The sequence below is a fragment of the Schistocerca gregaria genome, chromosome 5, assembly GCF_023897955.1.
Source record: "Schistocerca gregaria isolate iqSchGreg1 chromosome 5, iqSchGreg1.2, whole genome shotgun sequence".
In the NCBI taxonomy this organism is placed as follows: Eukaryota; Metazoa; Arthropoda; class Insecta; order Orthoptera; family Acrididae; genus Schistocerca; species Schistocerca gregaria.
In genome coordinates, this window is record NC_064924.1 from 304,839,349 (window position 1) to 304,864,002 (window position 24,654).

The 24,654-nt window shown below is 38.7% G+C and overlaps 1 protein-coding gene across 1 annotated transcript in view; it reads right to left on the reverse strand.

Annotated features, from left to right (window-relative positions):
* The window catches only part of LOC126273158 (lysosomal acid glucosylceramidase-like), a 124,076-nt gene that overhangs the window by 25,370 nt on the left and 74,052 nt on the right, over nt 1-24,654 (reverse strand). Inside the window, exons 3-4 of the mRNA XM_049976624.1 lie at nt 10,168-10,371; nt 5,016-5,142 (exon numbers count right to left, since the gene is read on the reverse strand). Of these exons, the coding sequence (XP_049832581.1) occupies nt 5,016-5,142; nt 10,168-10,371 (331 nt within the window). The remainder of the gene's footprint in view (nt 1-5,015; nt 5,143-10,167; nt 10,372-24,654) is intronic.

The following is a 24,654-nucleotide window of genomic DNA, read 5'->3' on the forward strand; positions in this document are numbered from 1 at the left end:
GCCACAAGTGTTTAAAGGGCGGCAGCATTTCTTAGGAATGCTCAATTATTACAGAACTGCTTGCAGTTTTTCTGGCCATCAAGCATTTCAGACCATGGTTTGAAGGGCACATTTTCAAGGTGATTACAGATCGCAAACAACTCATGTCCCTATTTCACCAAATTACTGAGCTCAATTCACCCCGTCATCATTGCTCAGTTCACCACCACCATCCAACATGCCGATGGCATGCCAGTGTGATGGCTAACTGCCTGTTACAGGATTGTGAATTTCTCACTGCCAATTGATTGGAGTGCTGTGGCCACTGATCAGGAGTCTAACCCTTTCCTTCTGCAGTGTCTTCAGGATCCATTATTCACAGGATTGCATCTGGAGCTCCTCCCTCTACAAGGTTCTAAGCAAATGTTTGGTGTGATACACGTGTGTCATAACCTAGCTCACTTCAAAATTGCTTACTGATAAAAGTAGTCTGTCACAGTTTGCAGCATGACTGACACAACGGGCAAGATGTTGAAGCTGCCAAGCTACAAAAATAACTTGCCTTGTATCTGTACCTGTCTCCTCTTTCCCTGCCCAGTCAGGATGTTTTGCCTGTATCCACTTGGATATTGCAGGTCTTCTTCCTGCTGAGTGTTGTGGATATCCTAGGTACCCGCGTACCACTTCCGTAAGATACAAGGAATAGGGACAAATGACTTTAGTCTTTTGTGTTGAATTTGTTCAGTGGCTTAAAGTACCTTTTATGAAATTTTCATTTCTGTAGGTCTTCAAAAACATTTTATATATACAAGTATATCTGAGTGAGAACTAATGGTTGTCATCTAATGGAATTCATCATTTTGCTAAATTATTTCAGTAGTGCAGTTTATCTTTATGTCCTTCTGATTACATCCACAGTACTTATTGAGTTTCTACCCATCATTCTGCAAAGGAACACGTGGCTCCAGCATCATCATATTCTGCCACTTTTCAGCTTGGATGTACAAGTGAAACAAAATGACACCCCTTAGACTCTGGACTATTTGTGCTACATGGCCAACACGATTGACTGACTCAGTGTCTGTAGGTTTCTTTCAGGGGTAGCATGTTGAGCATATTCAAAGAAGTTTCAGGTTTTCTGTCTGTTGATGTTAACTAAAAGGTGTACAACTTTTCTTCTGCCATTTGCCGATAGGTGGTGACAGCGGTAAGTAGCGGTCGAAAGAAACAGATCATAGGCATCAGGGAGTTAGCTTGCACTTTGGTCAACATAACCCCATTCAAACATTAGTCGATTTCTGTCTGCATCACAAAGTTGTGCTTGATTGAAAATGTCAGTTTACGAGCCTAATTCCCATCATTTGAGGCAGGTATTACTGTTTTATTTCAATATGAAGAAAACAGCGGCTGAGTCTCATTGAATGCTCTCAAGTATGTATGGTATGGATGCTATTAGTGAAAGAATGTGTTGTGAGTGGTTTCAATGCTTCAAGAACAGTGATTTTAATGTCATAGACTGGCATAGTGATGGAAGAGAGAATGTATTCGAAGATGCAGGATTGGAGACATTACTAAGTGAAGACTACTGTCAAACTCAAGAAGAATTGGCATGATTAGTGGGAGTGACACAGCATTTCAAAATGTCTCAAGGCTATGGGCATAATTCAGAAAGAAGTAACTTGGGTCCCGTGTGAGCTGAAATCAAGATACGTCGAACAGCATTTGTGAATTTGTGAACAGTTGCTTCAGAGGCAAAAATGCATTGTGACCAGGGACGAAAAATGGGTTCATTATGATAACCCTAAATGCAAAAAGTCATGGGGATATCCCGGCCATGCTTTCATGTTGATGGCCAAACTGAATATTCATGGCTCCAAGATCATGCTCTGCATTTGGTGGGACTAGCTCAGCGTCATGTACTATGAGGTATTAAAACCAATTGAAACAATCACAGGTGCTTGTTATTGAACACAATTAATGTGTTTGAGCAGAGTATTAAAAGACAAATGGCCACAATACATTGAGAGGCACAATAAGGTGATTTTGCAGCATGACAGTTCTCGACCCCATATTGCAAAAGAGGTCAAAACGTACTTGGAAATGTCAAAATGGGAAGTCCTACTCCACCCGCCGGATTCTCCAGATATTTCTCCCTCTGACTATCACTTGTTTAGATCAATGTGCACGGGCTGGCTGACCAACACTTCTGATCTCATGAAGAGGTCACAAATTGGATCAATTCGTGGATTGCTTCAAAAGATGAACAATGTTTTCGACACGGGCGTCATACACTGCCCGAAAGAGGGGAGAAAGTAGTAGCCAGCAATGGAAAATACTTTTAATGGTGCATGTGTAACCAATTTGTTTAATTAAAGCCTCAAATGTTGCAAAAAAAAATGGCAGAAGCAAAGTTGTACACCTTGTACACTCCACAATATTTTGAGTGGGTACCCACCAGTCATCTTTAGATGAGTCACTGAAGTCTTAAATAGCTACCATCAAGATGGCTAGCAGATGCTCAGTGAAGATATGATGGGCTGTAGTTAGTACTGACCAGCAGTGTTCAAATTTCCTTATTAAAATGTCATAGTCAACTAGGTCAAAAGCTTTAGAAATGCTGCAGACTAAACCAATAGGATTCTAGCCTTGATCTAACCAAACTGAGATTATGCATTCAAATGCAGCTGTTAATGTCAGTTTTATTTTGTGAAATAATCTAAACTAACTACCATTAATGATGTCTTTTTTTTTCAAAATATGACATACATTTAACATACATTATTTTTTTGAGAACTTTTGAGAAAAAGAGTAGCAGGCCAACTGGCAAGATTCTATTTTCATTCTACCCAGAAAACTACCTTCCTTTAGACATGAATCAAGTAAATAGCAAAACAGTTTGGCCTTTTTCATAATCAGAAACACTTCTGGAATGTGTATTTTGGAATGGTGATCAGCTGGACTGCTGCATCTGCATGATGTCTTCCCTTGGCTCAAACCATGTTCCTTTCAGGGACATTTCAGCTGAGCCAATAACAAAAAGTCTCATAGAGTCAAGTCTGGAGAGTAGGGAGCTTGAATAACTACAAGAATATTGTGTTTGGTGAGGAAGTTCTGAATCAGAGACCTAGAATGGGCAGGTGTGTTATCATGATGGTGCACTCAAGTTCTTGCTGTTCACAGATCCAGTCATTTTCAATATACAGCACCATGAAGGTGTCTGGGGCCTCCTGGAACATTCCTTTGTGAATGTTTGGTCTTGTGTTTTGTACTTATGATGCAGCACCCCATGAGAGTCTAAGAAAATGGCCAACTTGACCTCAACATTGCTGTGGTGCTGCTGTGTGTTTTTTGACGTCATGAATGTTGAGTGTTTTACCCATGATGACACACATCATGGTTTCTGGATCAACCCATAAACACAGAGCTCACTATCTGTGTTCATGATGTTTAGAAAGTTGGGGTTACTTTTTGCAATGTCCAGCATATATTGTGTGGTTTCCAGATGGCATTGCTTCTGCTCCATTATCTGCTGTTTCATTGTGAAGTTTGTGGATAGTCTCCTCATACATAAATTGTTGGTCAAAACTGAATGTACTGATTCTGCTTACCCCTACCTAATCAAAAAGTTCTTGTACTGTGATAGAATGATCTTCCATGACCTAAGTCTACAATGTCATTTCAGCTTGTTGAGGATTTGCCTAAACATGGTTCATTGTCCACTGACATAAAACCATTTTAAGCAGTTTTACCACTCCTCTGTCCATGAATTTTTCATGGTATTGTCCCTGAAAGCCTTTTGAATCTTGTGAATGGCTTCCATTTGGGTATTGTCAAGTTTTTGGTGAAATGTGATGCAATATTTCTACTAAATTTACTAGAAACCGATGGGCACTTATTATATATCTTCACTGACTGGCAGTGACTGATGCTTTCTGCTGGTGGGAAAAAATTCATGGCTGTGTATGAATGGCCCCCACCACAGAAATTAACCTGTGCCTTATTGATTTATGATACTTTTTGAACACATTTCATACAGCTCTTTCCTCAGATTTAAGATGAAGTAGACAACTTTACTAGGCAACAAAATGGTGTGCCTCTACTCTGATTAATGGTGTATGAGAAAGGTTAAATGATGTTTTACCCACATTGCATGAGAGCAGATTACCTGACTTTTTTTGCGTGGCCTCTACATTCACCTGTTCTGACACCAATCATGTTGCAAATGGTGTTCACACTCAACATTGTCTGAGGAGCTGTTCTGAGTTGTTACTTCTTTTCATATATCATTTATCAATCTACATAAAAGCTGATAAATATTGCTTCATTTTCAATTAATTATATTATTTTTGAAACACCCAGACACTGAGTACCTTTGGTATAGTGCCATAAAATCTGATGAATTCTTCTAGGGTTATCAGCCAAGTTGGACTTCGCCAGAAGATGATGGGTACGAAACTCATTGAAACGTTGCGACAAGATGACGTCACCACTCAGCTGATAACCCAAGAAGAATTCATCGGTGGAATATGCCGAGAATGACTGCAATCATATATTTGCCAGAAAATGTAATTTAAGAATAAACATGCAACAAATTTAATGTAATTTTGCATTATAATGCTTGCTTGCTTTATATTTCCTGACTTATTATATAACTATTTGTGAACACATACTGTGTAAACCTCAATTCAGCATAGTAAGAATTAATACAAATAAGTGAACAATTTTTGAAGCTAAAAGAACATAACTGACACTTTATGCACACTTCAAATATGTGCAAAGTTCCACAACAATATGTTAGAGAGAATATGAGTTACTTGGTAAAAACTATCTTCTTTGTAATTCTGTTAGTTTATTGCTGTGGTGTTGACTAATCCTCTATTTCAATAGTTGATATAAGATAAATCAAGAATAAATGTTGATATATCTTAAGTGAGATTATTTCTGAATTGTTAGTTATGAAGTACAGGTTGCATTTCAGACACTTTGTATCTAAATATCATTAATATTTACGAAACAGCAGATGTATTAGCAATTACCTCATGAGGTTTATCTGAGAACCATTGGAAAGAGAAGCTACATTTATCCCAGCTGAGTCAGTGAACGCAGTCCCAAAGCCATGTATTGTTTGATATGTGGTAGTTGGATCAACAGTCAGCTTGAAACCTAAAAAATAAAGAAGAATAAGTTATATCACAAACAGGTAACACTTTTTTCTTTGGAGTTACCATGAAATTATGGCTTAAAGTATTAATTTATGTATGTCATGGGGTCTGTTGATTTTTTTGTAGAACAGTTAAGCAGAAACAACAGTAGATGGAATTAAAAAAGAAACTGGAAATAATCATGATATTATGATTTAAATTGTTATTGCTATAAAATAAAAATATTGATCTATATTTAAACCTACATAAAAGATGGAGAAGAAGAAGAAGAAGGGCAGGAGGACAAAGTTGTCTGAGGAGAAGAAAGATAGGTAAGGATAAAAAAAAGGAACTTTCCATAATAGCAGTTTTTTCTTATTCCATAATCTTTTGAAACTAATTAGTTATAAAGCTTCATTCACTTAAACTGTTCTCTTGATAGTACAAATGAAAGAGCTTTGCTTAAGCATACAGTTGAAAAAGTGTACTTTTGGAAAACCACAGTGCAAAAAAATGTTCATGCCATATAATTTAGAAGATAACAATTTTGACTATTTGACACAATCAGCCACTGAGAGAAAAGATAATTTAATCTTATTGGCTTCATGTACTGAGAATATTTGTAGTTGTTTGAGTGTTGTCGTTAGCACACAACAAAAATCTTAACACATTGTGGTTGTTATTAACTTCTTTCAAGATATACAGCTTGATCTTAAAACATTTTATGATTGTGTAGACTGTCACTCTGCATAAGTTTACAGTTCCTGCTAGCATCTGTCTTGAGATATTAAAATCATTCCAGCATTTAAGTGAGTGAGATAAGTGAACTTCTAAAATTAAGGTTTTCTGAGACTTTTAGTTCTTTTCAAAATACTTTAAGCTCTTCCTCTCTGATATGAAGGCCTCCCATTAACCAGATTCATTCCATATCATTCAAGGAAGCATTGCGCTAGCCACACAAACTACACAAGAGTCTCAGAAAGTACTATACTGTTTCCTTTTAACTGAATTGCCCAGACATGGTGTACTCACCCTTGTGACTTGACAAAAAATTGGTTTCTTATGGTTAACTTCATTTGCACTGTCTATACTACTGTTCGCTTATATTTTTAACTAAAATGCTGTTTGGGTTTTTACAATGGCACATAAAAAAATTTCTGTGATGCCTGTTTTGTCATGGGATCTTGATTTTAGCAATGCAGCTGTAAACCCTTTGATCACACAGCTATATAAATCATCGGTGGAGTCACAGCAGCTCTCTTCAATAACCCTGCCCATCCCCAAGACTTTCTGGAGCCAAGAATAGTAACAGCATCTACCGCATTCCTTGTGCTCTTACAATGGCTTTTAGCATGAGCAGATATTGGGTCATTAAACAATGTGGGCTGCAATTTTACCCTGCTTAGTGTTTTATCTGCTACATATCCCCTGCAGTCTTGTAGTACCAGTAACAATAACAGACAAATGTTCATTGTATGTTTACTTATGTGACTCTAGGAACCAATGGAAATCCTGTAGGAATGTTTTTATAGACCCATGTAGAAACTAATGAAAAGAAGGGATGGAAGAGAATCATTGATAAACTGGGAGGAGCAAGGAACTAGAAAGATGAGTAATAGCCTCCGACATTGGCAAAATAAAATATTACCTCTGACTGGTGGCACAGAGACAGACAAAACCTGGTGTCTCAAAGGCTACAGAAGGAGAGAGACCAAATAATTAATGATGTTTTATCAACAATTCTGTAAGTTATAAGGTCTTTCCTACCCTGAAAATTCCTTTATTATCTTCATCTATAATTTTCCATGCTATACCATACCACAGTGCAATAACCTGAAGTAAATGAGAAATCCTTGCAGGTATACACATCTAACTGTTGTCGGAGTGCAATATCATAGACTTCAATAGCAATGACACATTATATTTGAAACCAGACGCTCTTCATACTGTGGTCACAGTTGAAACATGATGCTGGGAGAAGTTAGCAAAGTTCTACTTTTCACTAAAATCAATAAAAAAGAACTGAAACCTAAATATTTGCTGCTGATCTACAAAACATGCCTGCTCAAAATTGGAACTCATTTTTGCTTTTGTATGAATGCTGAATTCACAGCTATGCTGAACTCACAATCATGCAATGGGAAAATGATCTGGAGCCTGAGAACCTATGATCAATATCAAACATTTCTGTGGTCAATGTGTGCACCAAAGTTTACTGCAACTGGGCAACAAGCAACAACTGACTGACCTCCTTCACCTTTTCTTATGTGACTCCAACAACTGATTGTTTCTAAAGCAGAATCTCAGAATGATCTGTAACGGAATTACCGGTGCTATGAACACTTCTTTCCATCAATGAACAGTTCACTTACCACTAGTGTCTCTCAATATTCCCTAAGTCTTCAATAATTCCCTTAATTCCCTGATTTTTACAGTGAATTCAGTTTTTCTGAGAGATTCTAGTTTTTTCAGACAATTGTGTGTGCATGTGCGTGTGTGTGTGTGTGTGTGTGTGTGTGTGTGTGTGAGAGAGAGAGAGAGAGAGAGAGAGAGAGAGAGAGAGAGAGATATATTCATGCTATCAAGTCCAAGTTAGTAGAGAGAGAGAGATTCATGCTATCAAGCCCAAGTTAGTTACTGCATGCAGCAAGAAGCTAATGTGCTCTTGAGTTGAAATGCATAATGGAATAATATAGTGTATATGGTTAATATGTGTGACAAACTTTCCCCGTGGGAAGGGTGCTGCATTATTCTGTCATATGAATTAGGTATAAGACTTTAAAACTCCTCTGTACATTCAGATAGTTTTATTATATGCAACAGAATGGGCTTGATAAAAGCTTTATATTTTGATATCCCAAAAAATCCTAATATATGGATCCTTTTCTGTTTACAATATTTATCCAGTACTCATTTATTTGAGTAAATAACTAGTGTGTGTGTTGTATTATGGTGAACAAGAGGAATATTTGTTGAATCGATCCTTGTGTGTATTGTGGTTTTCAGTAGAAAGACTGGTTCAATGCAGCTCTCCATGCTAATCTATCCTGTGGAATTCTCTTGATCTGTGCATAATAATGTAATGACAGACAATGACTGGAGAATGTGGTACTATGATTACCACACTCAATTGGCGTTCGAGGGGAATGAGTCTTACATTGAGGTGAGAAGTCATAGAATAGTGATATGCACATACACAGAAGGTGGTAATATCATGTACAAATGCTATAAAAGGGCAGTGCATTGGTGGAGCTGTCATTTGTATTCAAGTGATATACATAAAAAGATTTCTGAAGTGATGACCACACAACAGGAACTAACAGACTCTGAATTCACAATGGTAGTTGGAGCTAAATGCATGGGGCATTAAATTTTGAAAACTGTTAGGAAATTCAATATTCTGAGATCCACAGTGCCAAGAGGATGCCGAGAATACAAAATCTGAGGTAATTCCTCTCACTATGGGCTACACAGTAGCCAATGGCCTTCACTTAACTACTGAGAGCAGCAGCTTTTGCTTAGAGTTCTCACTGCTAAGAGACAAGCAATGATGTCTGAAATAACCACAGAAATCAATGTGAGATGTACAATGAATGTATCTGTTAGGACAGTGTAGCAAAATTTGGCATTAATGGGCTATGTTAGCAAACAAGCAATCAAAGTTCCTTTGCTAACACAATGTCATCACTTGCAGTTTCTCCTGCCTTATCACCATATCAGTTGGACACAGATGACTCTAAAACTGTGGCCAGGTCAGATGAGTCCCAATTTCAATTGGTGAAAGCTGCTGGTAAGGTTCAAGGGTGGAGCACACTCCACAAAGCCATGGACCCAAGTTGTCAAGCTGGTAATGACTCCATAATGGTGTGGGCTGTGTTTACATGGAATGGACTGGGTCCTCTGATCCAACTGAACTGATCATTGACTGGTGATGGTCATCTTCAGCTGCTTGGAGACCATTTGCAATTGTTCATGGACTTCATGTTCCCACACAACGATGGACTTTTTATAGATGACAATGCGCCACGTCACTGGGTCACAATTTTTTGCGATTGGTTTGAAGAACATTGTGGACAGTTTGAATGAATGGTTTGGCTACCCATATTGCCCGATATGGGACATAATCAAGAGGTCAGTTTGTGCACAAAATCCTGCACTTGCATCTGCAGTTATGGACAACTATAGAGCCAGCTTGACCCTATATTATGCAGGGGACTTCCAGCGACTCGTGGAGTCCATGCCATGTCAAGTTGCTGCACTATGCTGGGCAAGAGGAGATGTGACATGATATTAGGAGGTATCCCATGACTTTGCCATTTCAGTGTATGTTTTCATTGTGCCCTGCAGGCTTACTTTTTTAATGGTTTCACTAAGTTACTGCTTCTTTGAAATGAAAATGGCTGATTTCCTTTCTCTTCCTTGTCATATTTGAACTTATGCTCCATCTCTAATTCCCACACTGTAAACAGGAATTAAACTCAAATCTTATTTTTTATCATCAAAATTGGAACTGAACAGTAGATGCATAATTTGCTCATCGATAGAAGATAGAAATGACAGCTGTTCACCAGAGAAAATGCATAAAAAGAAGAGAATTTTTCATCCAAGTCATTACATTTGATTCCAATGAATCTCCAAGTAATAAATGAAAGGAAGGTCAGTTAAATGACTTTTGAAATATCCTTGCTCTTGTAGGAAACTGTAGTGTGGTAGAGGATTAATAGTAGCTCAAATTCACTCTCTCTCACACACACTCACACACACTCTCTCACACACTCTCTCTCTCACTCACTCACTCACTCAGTCACACTCTCTCTCTCTCTCTCTCTCTCTCTCTCCTCATCTTCCATGTTATCCTTATGTCATGAGAATCCTTAAAAATATGTTTATGACAACAAAGGAATTAAAGTCTTCATCTGATTGTCCCAACAGAACCAGGATTGGAGTAAAAGACTGTTATTGGCTATTAAAAACAACAGCATTGTAATACCCATATAGTCTCATAAGATGTTGCAGAAAAATTATTTTGCAATTTGCATTTACTTACGAAAAATGTTTCTGGAAGAAGTAAATGAACCAGTGCTCTTGCTGAATCGTAAGCCGTCTTCAGTTGAAGTGTAGAGCAAATATTGGCCTGAAGGAACAGGTGCTGGTTTATCAACAGTATCACAGTATGTCGCATTGCAGACACAGACAATCTTGTTGTCACCATAGTATTTTGGTACACATTGTTGGTCTGCTGCCACTATCACTGAAAATGAACACAAAATTATCTATTATAAGACAAAACACAACTTTTAGCTTTGGAGTGAATTGAATCACAGACAGTACAGAGTGACACATCATTCAGAATGTTATACTGTTAGAGAAGGAAAAACTTTTATTACAAAATTTATTTATTGCTTTGTGTATAATATGAAAATGAACTAAATATTGAAATTATGGAGAAATTAATAATAATGAAATAAACTTTACAATTGTGCTTATTTATAGCTGTGTGAAACACAAAAGAATTGAATCAGCAACCTTTTTTCAGTGAATCTTTCCTTCCTAATAAATTTTAACTGCTTGAGAAATTATGTTTCAATTCCACAATAATTAAGAGACCTGGTTCCTCAGAATAAAAGCAAAATTTCTGGAAATAGCAAACACTTAGGAATAGCTAAAATATCTTTTCCATTCTTTTAATAAAATTTCAGACAAAAACTTCATAGATTCAACTTTAGACAAGTGGACTAATGTGCACCACAAACAAATTGTCTGATGGGGAAGTTGGTAGATGTGATGTACATGAACAGACAAACAAATGATTACAATTTAAGAACAGCTGAATGATTCATTCAACAGAAAGAAAACAAACTGAGCAAGCCAACAACGTGTTGGACCACTCTGGCCCTTATGCAAACAGTTATTCGGCTTGGCATAGATTTATAGAGTTGTTGTATGTCCTCTTGGGGGATACTGTGCCAAATTCTGTCAAATTAGTAAGTTAGACCATCAAAATCCCAAGCTGGTTGTAGGGTCCTTCCCATACTGCTCCAAATGTTCTCAGTTGGTGAGAGACCCAGAGACCTTCTTGGCTAAGGTAGGGTTTGGTAAGTACAAAGACAAGCAGTAGGAACTCTCTCCATGCACAGGGGGCATATGTTGCTGTGATGAAGGGCAACAAAATGGGGCATGGAATATCATTCACCGTGTGCTGTAAGGGTGCTGGGGGTGACAACCAAAGAGGTCCTGCTATGAAATGATATGACACCCCAGATCATCGCTCTTGGTTGTCAGGTCATTGTGAGTGACAGTCAGGTTGGTATCCCACTGCTGTCCAGGGTATCTCCAGTCACATTGTCGGTAGTCATAGGACCCCAATTTGAAGTAGGACTTATCACTGAAGACAATTCTACCCAAGTCAGTGAGATTTCGGGCTTAATGTGCCCAACACCACTGCAAATTGGCTTGTTGGTGTACAGAGGTCAATGGTAGTCCGCACAAGAGGAGATATGAGCTCATCCTCCTTTCTGTGAACCACCTTTCAATGGTCCTTGTGGTCCCTGAAGCATCAGACACACATTAGATTGATGACAACAATGAATCTAGATCTCTCAGTGCCTCTCTGATGATCGCTCGGTCCTCACATTCTGTACTGTTTCCAGGTCAACTGCATCCTTCTTGATGCCATGTTCGGCCATGGTCCACCTATTTTTCTATTCAAATTCTTGAGTGATTCACTGATTACTACAATCAGCTTCTTTGAGTCGAGCTACACATACGCTCTCAAATGTTGATATCTGTGGTATTGTTCATGCACCTATCTGTGATGCGTAGTTACTATCCAACTGAGTATACGGAATGAAATTCACAAAGACTTAGGCTCTAGTAATGACATGTCCCCGTGTTTACTATCCTTTCCAGCTGAGTGATGAAATTGCACTGCATCATCACATACTCATCCACTGGCTGCAAATTTTACATTTATCATCAATGCATGTATGAATATCAGTTTTTGAAAAATTTGCATAATTTCTTCATGGTGCATTTTTTTTTTTTTTTTTTTTTTGTCTTAACAGTGTACATTGAACTAAGATATAAATAGTTGTATTGAAAGAAAATCAAGTTGAGTAAACAAGCCTAACAAAATCTTGGTCTCTGCTTACCTTTACAAGGCAAAATGTTGAGTACTTCTGACTGTCACATATAACAGTAAAAGTGATAACACTAACATACCTTTTGCAACTATTAATTCCTTCTTCAGGAGGGGGAGATAGAGATAATTTGCAGAAAATTAGGAAGGAAGGGCAAGACACTCAGGCCCCATGATGAGAAGAACCCCCTGTTGTGGGGATGAAGGTAGGCAGGTCTTGTATCTAGTGTTTTATTCTGTGTACCTAACCTCAGTGTGTAGACAGTATGTTTCCTTCCCCAATAATACTTAATAATGCCAGAGACTGACCACAAGCTACTTCATAACTAACTCTAGCACAAATAGCCCTTATGCAGCGCAGAAAAATAAAACACAGCATTTAACAATAACTTCTACATGGGTACTGCACTCATCATTATTTGATCATTATGGATTCCAACTTTTGCCCATTCACAATTACCAAGCTCAGCATCAATGCTATGTCCACAAACAGAGTTTAACATTTGCTCTTAGATGACACCAGCATGAATAATATATGTTTTACATGAGGAGAGAGTAACTGTTGCATTAGGATCGTTCGGCAGTCAGCATGAAATGGAGGTTCTCTAAATTTTTCTCAGCGGTGTTCCTCGAAAAGGAAGTTGCCCTCCCTTCAGGAAGTCCGATTGGAGCTGTATGCCCTTGCCCTGACTTGTCGAGACGGGATGGAGACCTACAGCGTAAATGAATTTCGCTCACAGTGCAACCTGGCTTTTACCATACATGCGAATCATCATTTGCTCTTAGATGACACCAGCATGAATAACATATGTTTTACATGAGGAGAGAGTAACTTTTGCATAAACAGTCTGATTCGGGTGCGGTCATCGACTAATTTGGTAACTGTATGCAAGTACCAGCAGTTACACAAAGGAAAGTTCCAGGTCACTGGCAAAAAGTTGCAAAATATTGAAAGTCACTTTATTCGACATAAACTTACCAAGTATGACATTTTTTTAAGTCTCATAGAGGAAGATTTGTCAGTCAAAGTGAAGACATTAGAATTTCAGGATGGGGGCAGACAGAACTTACACAAATCATCTGTAGCATTTACAAGAAGTCTGCCGTTTCTCTGCTCTTGTCATTCTGTAAAGTCAGAAGCTTTTTATACATCATATTTGGAACACAAAAACATGATATATACAAGAAGCTGTAAATGTACTCAGGATCTGAGAAAAAGGAGAGGGGGTGGGGGGGGGTGGGGGAGGGTTCAAAGCTATTGAAAAATGTATATGTTAATTGCTACATATACTAATGCCATGATTTTATAGTAGATTTGTAATACCAGTAATCCTTGACTGAGAGAGTATAGTTTTTAAAAGATGTGTACAAATTATTTTGCTGATGAACAGGAAGGTTCAGACACATGTAAATAAAGTAAGCATTCACATGTGTCAGATCTTATTTGCCCAACAGCAAAATAATTTGCAGAAATCCCACAGAAACTATAATCTCTCAGTTAAGTACTTCGTGAATACTCGTTGTCAGTGAATACTTCCTGCATCATATATTAGTAGTTTTTGACATCAGTTGTAAACATATGAAAAACACTGCCAGCTGAAGGTCAACCACTACAGGGAGCTTTTAGAACACGGAGCCATTTGGTATTTTCTGTTGTAGGAGAAAAGTAAGAAATGACAAAACAGTTTAGAGATATCACAACAAATGTGTATGAATATGCTTGCTCCTAGTTACTAGTAACTATAAGTTCTGACATTCTTCAAAGTAATACTGAATTAAAAGGTCTGTCTGTTTGTTGCAGCAGAATATGTGTTCAGTTTGTGATAACACTGTATCTCAAGTGAGATATTGTCCCACACAGCAAATGGCCCTTGGAAAACTGTAAATTTGCAATTTTTGTCATCTTACAGGGCCATATATGGCTATAGATCATAAGGCTAAGCATGCAGTGGGAGCCATATCATGGGCAATCTTATGGAGACTAATCCATAAAAATAGCATTTTAGAGAAATTTTTGAAGTGAAAGCCTATTACAGAACATTTAAGGTTTATTATTTAATCTTATAAAACTCTATGATAAAATTTTTGTTTTAATGAATTTATGAGATTAAAAAGACCAAAGATCTGATATCATTTAGGCACTCAAAACAATTAATTAACATTGCTATAAACAACTGTATGTAAAAAAGCTGAGATTCATGTCCAAGAAAGAAACGAGTATTTCATTTTTAAAATATGATATTGAAACTAAAAGCAACATGTTTGTCAGCAATATGACAACAAAAGAAACGTATCAGCCAAACAAATTGTGACTATAACTGATTCGAACACATTGCTTCCCCAAATAAACAGCCTTGAAATGAAATTTTCAAATATTCTTACTGGCTAACTGGTTTGATTTGATTTGATTTATTAATTCATCCATGGTACAATATATGCTGCATAGATGTCATCAATGATTGAACAATGGTCCTTGTTAAATAATATCTAATTACTTACATTCTTTACAGTTCTTATAATTAGCTCTACAGCATTTGTATGAGTAGTTGTGTCATACATTGTCACATATTACATGTTCATGGATATTAAGTTTCATAATACCTGTTCAAGGATATTATTTGGCTATTGAGGACTTAATATTAATTAAGCATCTTGTGATACTTAGCTCTAAGCATTTGTATGAGTAGTTGTGTCATACATTGTCACATATTACATGTTCATGGATATTAAGTTTCATAATACCTGTTCAAGGATATTATTTGGCTATTGAGGAGTTAATATTAATGAAGCATCTTGTGATACAAAGAAATAAAAGAAACTACTACACCAAAAAATAATTATGTAGAGTAATGAAATTTCAGAGATATATTTGTCTAGGCAACATATTTAGGTTGTTAGCATTGGTTTAATTTGTAAGATCATATGATAATGTAAGTGTGAGATAAGCCATTGCAAATATGTGCAACTGCCAGAATGTTGAATGTAAGAATATAAATTTGCATGCATTGTGTTGTACAGGTACTGTATATCAGTTTGTGGGATGGATCTCCATGCCTGTTCTGCTTGGTCAGTCAATACAGGGGCAGTTAATGCTCGTTGTGGATGATGCTGGAACTGTTGTCCAATGATGCCCCATTTGTGCTCAGCTGGAAACAGACCTGGTGTTTGAAGTCAGATTTGGTGTTTGTACAGGCCAAGGTAACATGTTGCCACTCTACAGTGCATGTTTGGTTACGACAGTGGTATGTGGGAGAGCGATATCCTGTTGGAAAACAACCACTGCTGTCATACAAAATTGCCCTAACAGGTATAGGTCCAGTGTGTCTAGCATGCACGCCTGTTGGTTGCAGGCCCTCAACTGCCCCCCTCCTAACCAACACACGGCCATCACTGGCACCGAGGCAAAGCCAGCTTTCATCAGAAAACACCCTGCTCGCTAGTGAGCTCTCGCTTGACACCAATAAAGTTACAAATGGTGATGTTTTGGGGTCAAGTGATATGCACACTGGCTCTGCTCATCTGGCTCAGAGCTGTCCTTGGAGTAACTGATTTGTAACAGTTCGTTGTGCCACTGCGCTGCCAATTTCGGCTCAGATTACTTCTGCAGGTTCAGCATGATGTGCCAGAGCCATATGCCAAACATGATGGTCTTTCCTCTTGGTAATGACAAGTGACCTACTGCAGTCTGGTCTTCTTGTGACCGAACATGTTAGTGATCACTCCTGCCAGCAACCATGTATACTTGCTACAATCGTGCCAAATAAATACGTAGTATCACAGAAGGTATATCCAGCTTCTTATGGTCTTATCTTCACGACCTCATTCAAACTCGGATATATTACTAACGGCGTCTTTGTTGCCTTAAAGCCAATCTTGAATAACATCAACTCACCACGTCCAGTCACAAAGGTAACTAACGCTCATGACCGTTACAGTGTGTATTTAAAGCAAACCTGATTTGGATCCTCAGAGTGGTGCTTCTAGCGAAATATGAATAGATACCATCTTTCAGTTGTAGAAACACTATTACCAACTTTTGTTTATGGCACACAACACCTTGGTTTTGCGATTATTTTCCCGTCAGTGTGACTTCATATTTTAGTTGATTTGCAATATTACTTTCAACACTGTGTGGAGACAAAGCATTGTGCCTTTCTTCTGACATGGAGGTCCGAGGCCTGGTTTTTTAATTTCAGTTTTGAAAATGACCTTTATCCACTGCTTTTTGTGATCATAAGCGACAAGTGCATAATTAGCGTGACCTCCACATTAGAAAATCAATGGTGGTTTGTATGAAATGAACTCATTTCCAACTGCCAATATTCCATTTACAGTTCTTTTAAGAAGCCTTGACAGTTTTGCAAACTGAACTGCTACGAAACTTAGTGGATGCCACTGAAACTCAATGCGACACAGGGCAAGATTGGAGGGGAGAATGCTTTATCAGCAGTCCACTGAAAAATTCTGTCTACACTACAGTTTCCCTGATTTTTTAAAAAAAAATTTTGTGGAGCACGTCCCTCGGCTGCAGCACTGATGGCCAGTGTGTAAATGCAACTCAATTCTCTGTAGAAGTGTATCTACGGCTGTATTTGCGGAGAAAGGTGACCTAGGACAACGATTTTTCACCCCTCTCCCCGCCCCCACTTTTTGTGTGCAAAACATTAAGTTTCCCTATTTTTTAAAAAGGGAAAATGGTCAGTAATCGAATTACTTAGTAGGAAATCTGGATATTTAGCGTCCCATCTGAGACTCGTTTAGGTCACTGGCACAACGAGTGAAAAATCAGGACATTCCTGATTAACCTGCACATGGCAACTCATGGAACCATCTGAGACCCGCTTGTGAACGCCCTCATCGTTGGGAAATCTCCTTCCCTTGTTCTCTCACCTTACCGAGAAGTTTGAAAACGCGTGGTGCAAGATCTGGACCTCCCGACCGTCCGTGCAGCCTAGATCAAATTGTTGACGCCATTTCACCTCACTATGACCGCACACATACTGCCAGAATTTCACGGTGGATCTATGTGCATTTAAGACGTTTTGCCCACAAGAATTGCTCTGACCAGCGTTCTCCAACTTTGGAGCACTTTTCCAGTTGACGCGCTATTTCAGATGTACGGTATTGTGTATGTTTTATCCATAGCACAATAGAACAGCTGCAGGAAGCCCGGGACATGTACTTCTACCGCCTTCTAACAACGCACTGCTCTTGCACGTTGATAGTGTAACTTAGTTTTTGAGGTCCATCAGCCCCGGATCTACGATATTCAAAAAATGTTCGTTTTGCACTGCATGTCTTTCTAAAGAGCTTGATATTTATAGAACATATATGTTCGAGGAAATGTAAGACATGTTATTTTGTCCTAAGTATGCCAAAGTGCAAAGTGGAAAAAGTTTCACACAGCATTCTTCTATCGCACCTCTCTGTATACAGATATGTGGAATTCAAACGTGTATATTTTGTAATGGAAGCCATCAATTCAGGATAGTGGAAATCAAAACGCCCTGTGGTGTCTCTCCTGCTCCTAGTCAGCCGGTCTGACATTCCACCCCACTTTAAAAATTATTTGTGACCCGGAAATAAGAACTCTTCAGAAAATTCGTTAGGTCCCAGCATTTTTTTCTCTCTAATGTTGCTACAGCTTTACACGGCGTGCTTGCCTTTCTACCAAAGAATATATTGCCTCATCAAAGTTTGTCAAACGTTTTGCTACATAAAAAATCAAAATATCGTTGTCTAATACCGAAAAAGCTGTTAATACGAATTGTACCCAAGACTGGAGTGGTTTCTCGATTTGATTACGACTATTTTGTCACTGTCTGCTAGATAAAACGAAATAAGCCTTTTTAATATTGCAGCAATTGAAACACACGCCAAATATGCGATATTGTTTTGGAAAAAAGGTCATTTTTGTCTATCTTATTTACATAAACAACACGAAAGAATACAAATGCCTATTAAGCCTACTACAAGCAAAAAGTTTAATGTTAGGAAATAGTTTCACATTTCATTCATATGCTCCAGTTTCTCAAGCATGAGTTCGAAAAACAGTAGAAGTACAAAATTTTTATATAAATTTGGAATCGTCATATTCTTCCATATAATTTGTGTGCTGTACCCGTTTCTTCTCCTTCCTCGTTCTAACAAACAATTACTAATTCCTGCCATTTTCAAAACTTATTGTCCGGTTAACTTCACTAACCCTTCCAGAATCACCAATTTAGCTATCCCGAATTTATTCTCTGGTTACAGTTATTACGTATGCGTACAATGCGTTTTCCGCGCTATTCCGAGAATAGAACTTCAGCAGCTGCTACAACTGGCTCTTAGGAGTGTAGCGATGTGGCCAAAATTTTCTGTAAAAATTTCATATTCTTGTTTGCACCGTAAAGGTTAGCTTGTTCGTGAAATGAGATACATACATACATACATCCTGTCAGTAACGAAAACATTCGCCCTCTACGATACCATTTCAACGAGTTGTAAACTTTTGGCGCGTTTTCCAAAAGCTATAAATTGGAGCTGCACACAAGTGGGCAAATAACGAAGCATTTGTGACATCCAGAAAAAAAAGTTTAGTTCTACATAATAAAAGACACAATATTTACTGGAAAAAACGATCCTGTTACCTACATGAAACTTCCTTCATTTCTCTACATAATCACCTCCAACATTTAAACATTTGTCATATATGGCGACGAACTTAAGAAAACCCATGTTAGACTCTCCTACCACCTGTTCATTAACGAGCGTGTCCACTAGCAAGTAAACTCCCGCAAATCGCTTGAGGAAGTTACTTCTGCAACTTATTTGGTGTGGAAACTCCCTCAACAAGTTTACTTGCAGAAGTAGCTTCGGAAAGCCAGTTAAAACAGTTTCTCGCATCTTGCAGCAAGTACTTGCCAGTTGCTGGAAAATTTTCTCAAACTTGCAGAAATTTTATTCGTTTGATACCGGTGCGACAATGTCAGTGTGGAAAAGAAGAATGTCACAAAGACAGAGGCACCCAAACAAACGTACCGTGGGAACGCATAAACATATGTACTTGACCACCGTCAGCCAAGGAAGTGCGAAAAAATGAACCGATTACTTCGTTCCACCAGAAGGTTAAGTACCGTAGAATTGCAGTAGAGACGGGAATTTTAGCTGATTCTTAATTTTGGCGTAAACATAGATGCATTACGTTTGTAATAAATACTGTCTGCAAAAGTCGAATAATAATTAAAAGGTGGTGTCTTGGTGACACATTTTACAGCATTTTTGTATCCGGGATCGAACAGTTTCTTGTACAACAGACAAGAGATTTTTTAAAATTACGTAAGACATTCTCATAAAGAAATATTCAATCTGAGCGAAGTCCTTCCTCTGATTTTAATTCATTTAGTAGGGTTTCTTGGTAAATATGTACACCTCTGTATCCATTTCATCATCCAAAAATTTATTTTTCTTTCTTAACTTTTCGATTTTCGTCAAAATTTTTCTTCAGTAATAATAATAGTGCAAAGCAAGTTTTTGTTGTAACGCAAGTGCTTGCCGAAGTTACTTGCTAGTGGACATGCGCCTTTAAGGAAGTGACTACATTCACCAACCCTGTATCACTTCCAATACGTTTACAGCCCAGAAACTCCTTCGGCTTAGACAAAAGGTAGAAATCATCAGTAGTAAGGTCCGTACTGTAGGGCGGGTGGATAATAAAAAACTTCCCATCGTATTTGATCTCGCAATTCTTGAGTTGCAGCAGCAGTGTGAGGACGGGTATTGTCGTGAAGAGGCATAATTCCTCTGGAAATGATTCCTCGCCTCCTGTTTTGGATAGCTCACAGTAGTATTCCCGGAGTCTGACAACAGCGATTTGCATTGGTCACCTAGCTTAATGAACTGGAATTCTGAAAACCTTGACCAGATACGACAAGTGTTTAAATGCGGGATATGATCATGTAGAGAAGTGAAAGAAGCTTTAAGTATGTAACAGACTTGTTTCTCCCAATAAATATTATGTTTTTCATTTTGTACAGCTAAAATATCTTTACTTTCTAAACTTTCCTCGTTCAAGGCTACCATCGTCTGTGACTTTTCTTGTTCGTTTTGGTCATATTTTGTAGTGGTTTTCATTTAGAACTGTTGATGCAACTCGCCAATACATACATTTTAGACTGCTTACACCATTTGTTAACATCGAGTATTGATTTAAGTGTCAGAAAGTCGTTTCTGAAAGTATTTGTATGGAGTGTAGCCATGTATGGAAGTGAAACATGGGCGATAAATAGTTTGGACAAGAAGAGAATAAAAGCTTTCGAAATGTGGTGCTACAGAAGAATGCTGAAGATTAGATGGGTAGATGACATAACTAATGAGGAGGTATTGAATAGAATTGGCGAGAAGAGGAGTTTGTGGCACAACTTGACTAGAAGAACGGATCGGTTGGTAGGACATGTTCAGAGGCATCAAGGGATCACCAATTTAGTACTGGAGGGCAGGGTGGAGGGTAAAAATCGTAGAGAGAGACCAAGAGATGAATACACAGATACCGAAGGATGCAGGCTGTAGTAGGTACTGGGAGATGAAGAAGCTTGCACAGGATAGAGTAGCATTGAGAGCTGCAACAAACCAGTCTCTGGGCTGAAGACTACAACAACAACACTATTCCTTCGTTAGTCGCCAACCTCTCCCACCCGAAAACGCACACATTTCTCTCCATTAACAAACTGTCTATTCCCTGATACCTCAGGAAGCGTTCTGTCCATCTATGCCTTCTTATAGCCATTTGTGCCATAAATTTCTTTTCTCGCCAATTTGATTTAGTACCTCTTCATTAGTTATCCGCTCTAACCTTCCGGTCTTCAGCGTTCTTCTGTAGTACAGAACATCAAAATTTTGTCCTTTTTTTTGTCTTTACTTTAATCGCCCAGGTTTCGCATCCATATAAGGCTTACAATCCAGACAAATACTTTCGAAAAGACTACCCAGTACTTAATTTTATTTGGTAACTTTTTCCTGCTACTGCGCCAGCACCTTTTATCCTCTTTGTTTTCTGACATCGTCGGTTACGTATTTTGTTGCCCAAATAGCGATGTTCGTTTATTATTTTTACTATCTCATTTCATTATCAACTCCTTCAACATCTGACTATACTTAATCAATCTTATCTTACTTGTAATTTCGCTCATCTTATAGCTTCTTCTACATCTAGGCCTACCATTTAGGAGCACATGGACACTCTGCAAACGACACTGAAGTGCCTGGCAGAGGGTTCATGGAACCATCTTCACAATAATTCTCTATTATTCCAATCTCGAACAGGACGCGGAAAAGACGAACACCTATATCATCCCGTGCGAGCTCTCATTTCCCTTACTTTATTATGATGATCGTTTCTCCCTATACAGGTCGGCGCCAACAAAATATTTTGACATTCAGAGGAGAAAGTTGTTGATTGAAATTTCGTGAGAAGATTCCGCAACGATGAAAAATGCCTTTGTTTTAATGATGTCCACCCCAATTCCTATATCATGTCGGTGACACTCTCTTCTCTATTTCCAGACAACAGAAAACGTCCTTCTCTTCTTTGAACTTTCTCGATGTACTTCGTTAATCCTATCCGGTAAGGATCTCCCACTGCGCAGCAGTTCTCCAAATGAGGACTGACAAGCGTAGCCTAGGCACTCCCTTCAGTAGATCTGTTGCATCTTCTAAGTGTTCTCGCAATACGACGCACTCTTTGGTTCGCCTTCCCACAACATTTTCAATTTGTTCTTCCCAATTTAAGTTGTCCGTAATTGTAGCTCCTAGGTATTTAGTTGAATTTACGGCTCTTAGATTTGACTGCTTTATCGTGTACTCGAAGTTTAACGGATTCCTTTTAGAACTTACGTGGATGACCTCACACTTTTCATTATTTAGGGTCAATTGCCAATTTCCACACCATACATAAATCTTTTCTAAATCGTTTTTCAATTTTTTTTTTTGATGTTCCGATGACTTTACTAGACGAAAAACGACAGCATCATCTGCAAATATCCTATGACCGCTGCTCAGATTGTCTTCTAAAGCGTTTATCTAGATAAGGAAAAGGGTCTATAACACTACGTTGGGGAAGACCAGAAATCTCTTCTGCTTTACTCTGACTTTCCGCCAACTACCACAAATTTGACGTTTCTGACAGGAAATCACAAGTCCAGTCACATAACTGAGACGATATTCCATAAGCACGCAACTTGACTACAAGCCACTTGTGAGTTACAGTGTCAAAAACCTCTGGAAATCTAGAAATACAGAATCAATTTGAAATCCCTTGTCAACAGCACTCACAAGGGAACCTCTCCATCGCACCCCCCCCCCCCCCCCCCCCTCAGATTTAGTTATAAGTTGGTACAGTGGATAGTCCTTGAAAAACTGAACACAGATCAATCGAGAAAACAAGAAGAAGTTGTGTGGAACTATGAATAAATAAACAAAATATACAAACTGAGTAGTGCATGTGCAATTTATGCAAAATAAGGGACGCTCTGAGCTCAGCAGTGCCGTGGTCTCGTGGTTAGCGTGAGCAGCTGTGGAATGGAAGATTATTGGTTCAAATCTCCCACGAGTCTAAAGTTTAATTTTTTATTTTCAGACAATTATTATCTGTCCGTCCGTCCGTCCGATGCGAGGTAACTGCGCCATAGTATGGGGACGCTACACCTAAACAAACTGTGCGACTGTGAAACTGTTGCATTCATCTGTTGCAGTTTATGGGACAAACTCTTATGTTTTCATCACTTTTTTGGGAGTGATTATCACACCCACAAGAAAAACTAAATCGGGCAAGGTAGAAGAATCTTTTTACCCATTCACCAAGTGTATAAGTTAGGTGGGTCGACAACATATTCCTGTCATGTGACGCACATGCCGTCACCAGTGTCGTATAGAATATATCAGACGTGTTTTCCTATGGAGGAATCGGTTGACCTATGACCTTGCGATCAAATATTTTCGGTTCCCATTAGAGAGGCACGTCCTTTCGTCAACTATTCTCACGGTTTTGCGGTGCGGTCGCAAAACACAGACACTAAACTTATTACAGTGAACAGAGACGTCCGTGAACGAACGGACAGATCATAACTTTGCGATAATAAAGAAAGTAAAATTTTAACTAGCGGGAAGATTTGAACTACGGTCCTCTCGTTCTGCAGCTGCTCACGCTGACCACGCGACCACGACACTTATGAGAGCGAAGTGTCCTTGATATTGCCTATCTTCCACATGGACTACTCAGTTTGTATATTTTGATTATTTTTTTCATAGTTCCACACAACTTCTTCCTGTTTTCTCGATTGATCTGTGTTCAGTTTTTCAAGGCCTATCCACTGTGCCAACTTATAACTGACTCTGAGGCGGGTGCGATGGGGAGGTTCCCTTGTCAGCACTTCGTGCGAGTGAAGAGCTAGTTGTGTTTCACAACAAAGAAGCTTTCTTTGTTGTCAACAGACGGTTCGCTTCGAAGTAATTCATAATGTTCGAATGAAAAGCTTGATCCAAAATCCTGCTACAAATCAACGTTAATGATATGAGCATGTAATTTAGTGGATTACTCCTACTGCCTTTCTTGAATATTGGTGTCACCTGTGCAACTTTCCAGTCTGTGGGTAAAGATCTCTCATCGAGCGAGCGATTGTATATGATTGTTAAATATGGATCCATTGCTTCAGCATACTCTGAAAGGAACCTAATTGGTATACGGTCTGGATCGGAAGACTTGCTTTTATTGTGTTTTAAGTTGCTTCACTACTCCGAGGGTATCTACCTCTAAGTTACTCATGGTGGCAGCTGCTCTTGCTTCGAATTCTGGAATATTTGCTTTGGTGAAGGTATTTCGGAAGACGTGTTTAGTAACTCCGTTTAGCAGCTTTGTTATAATGGTTCTTCACACACATCCATGCCCGAGGCAGGATTCGAACCTGCGACCGTAGCGGTCGCGCGGTTCCAGACTGAAGAACCTAGAACCACTCGGCCACAGCGGCCGGCAGCAGCTTTGTCGTCGGTAGTGTTTCCATCGCTATCACGCAGACAAGTTATCGATTGTGTCTTGCCACTAGCGTACTTTACATGCGACCAGAATATCTTTGGATTTTCTGCCAGGTTTCGGGACAAAGTTTCGAGATCGTCAACCTTGGAGATTTTGCATTCGTTTGAATTTGGCAAGCTTTCTCGTGTTTTCCGTAACAGTATTCAGACCGGTTTTGTATAGCAACGGGGATCAGCTCGGTCGTATGTTAATTTATGTGGTATAAATCTCTCAATTGTTGTCGATACTATTTATTTGAATTCTGTTACATTCTTAATTTTTATATGCTTTTTCGAATAGGTATATTTTTCGTTTATTTTTGGAGGGTTTGGGGGCTACAATACTCAATC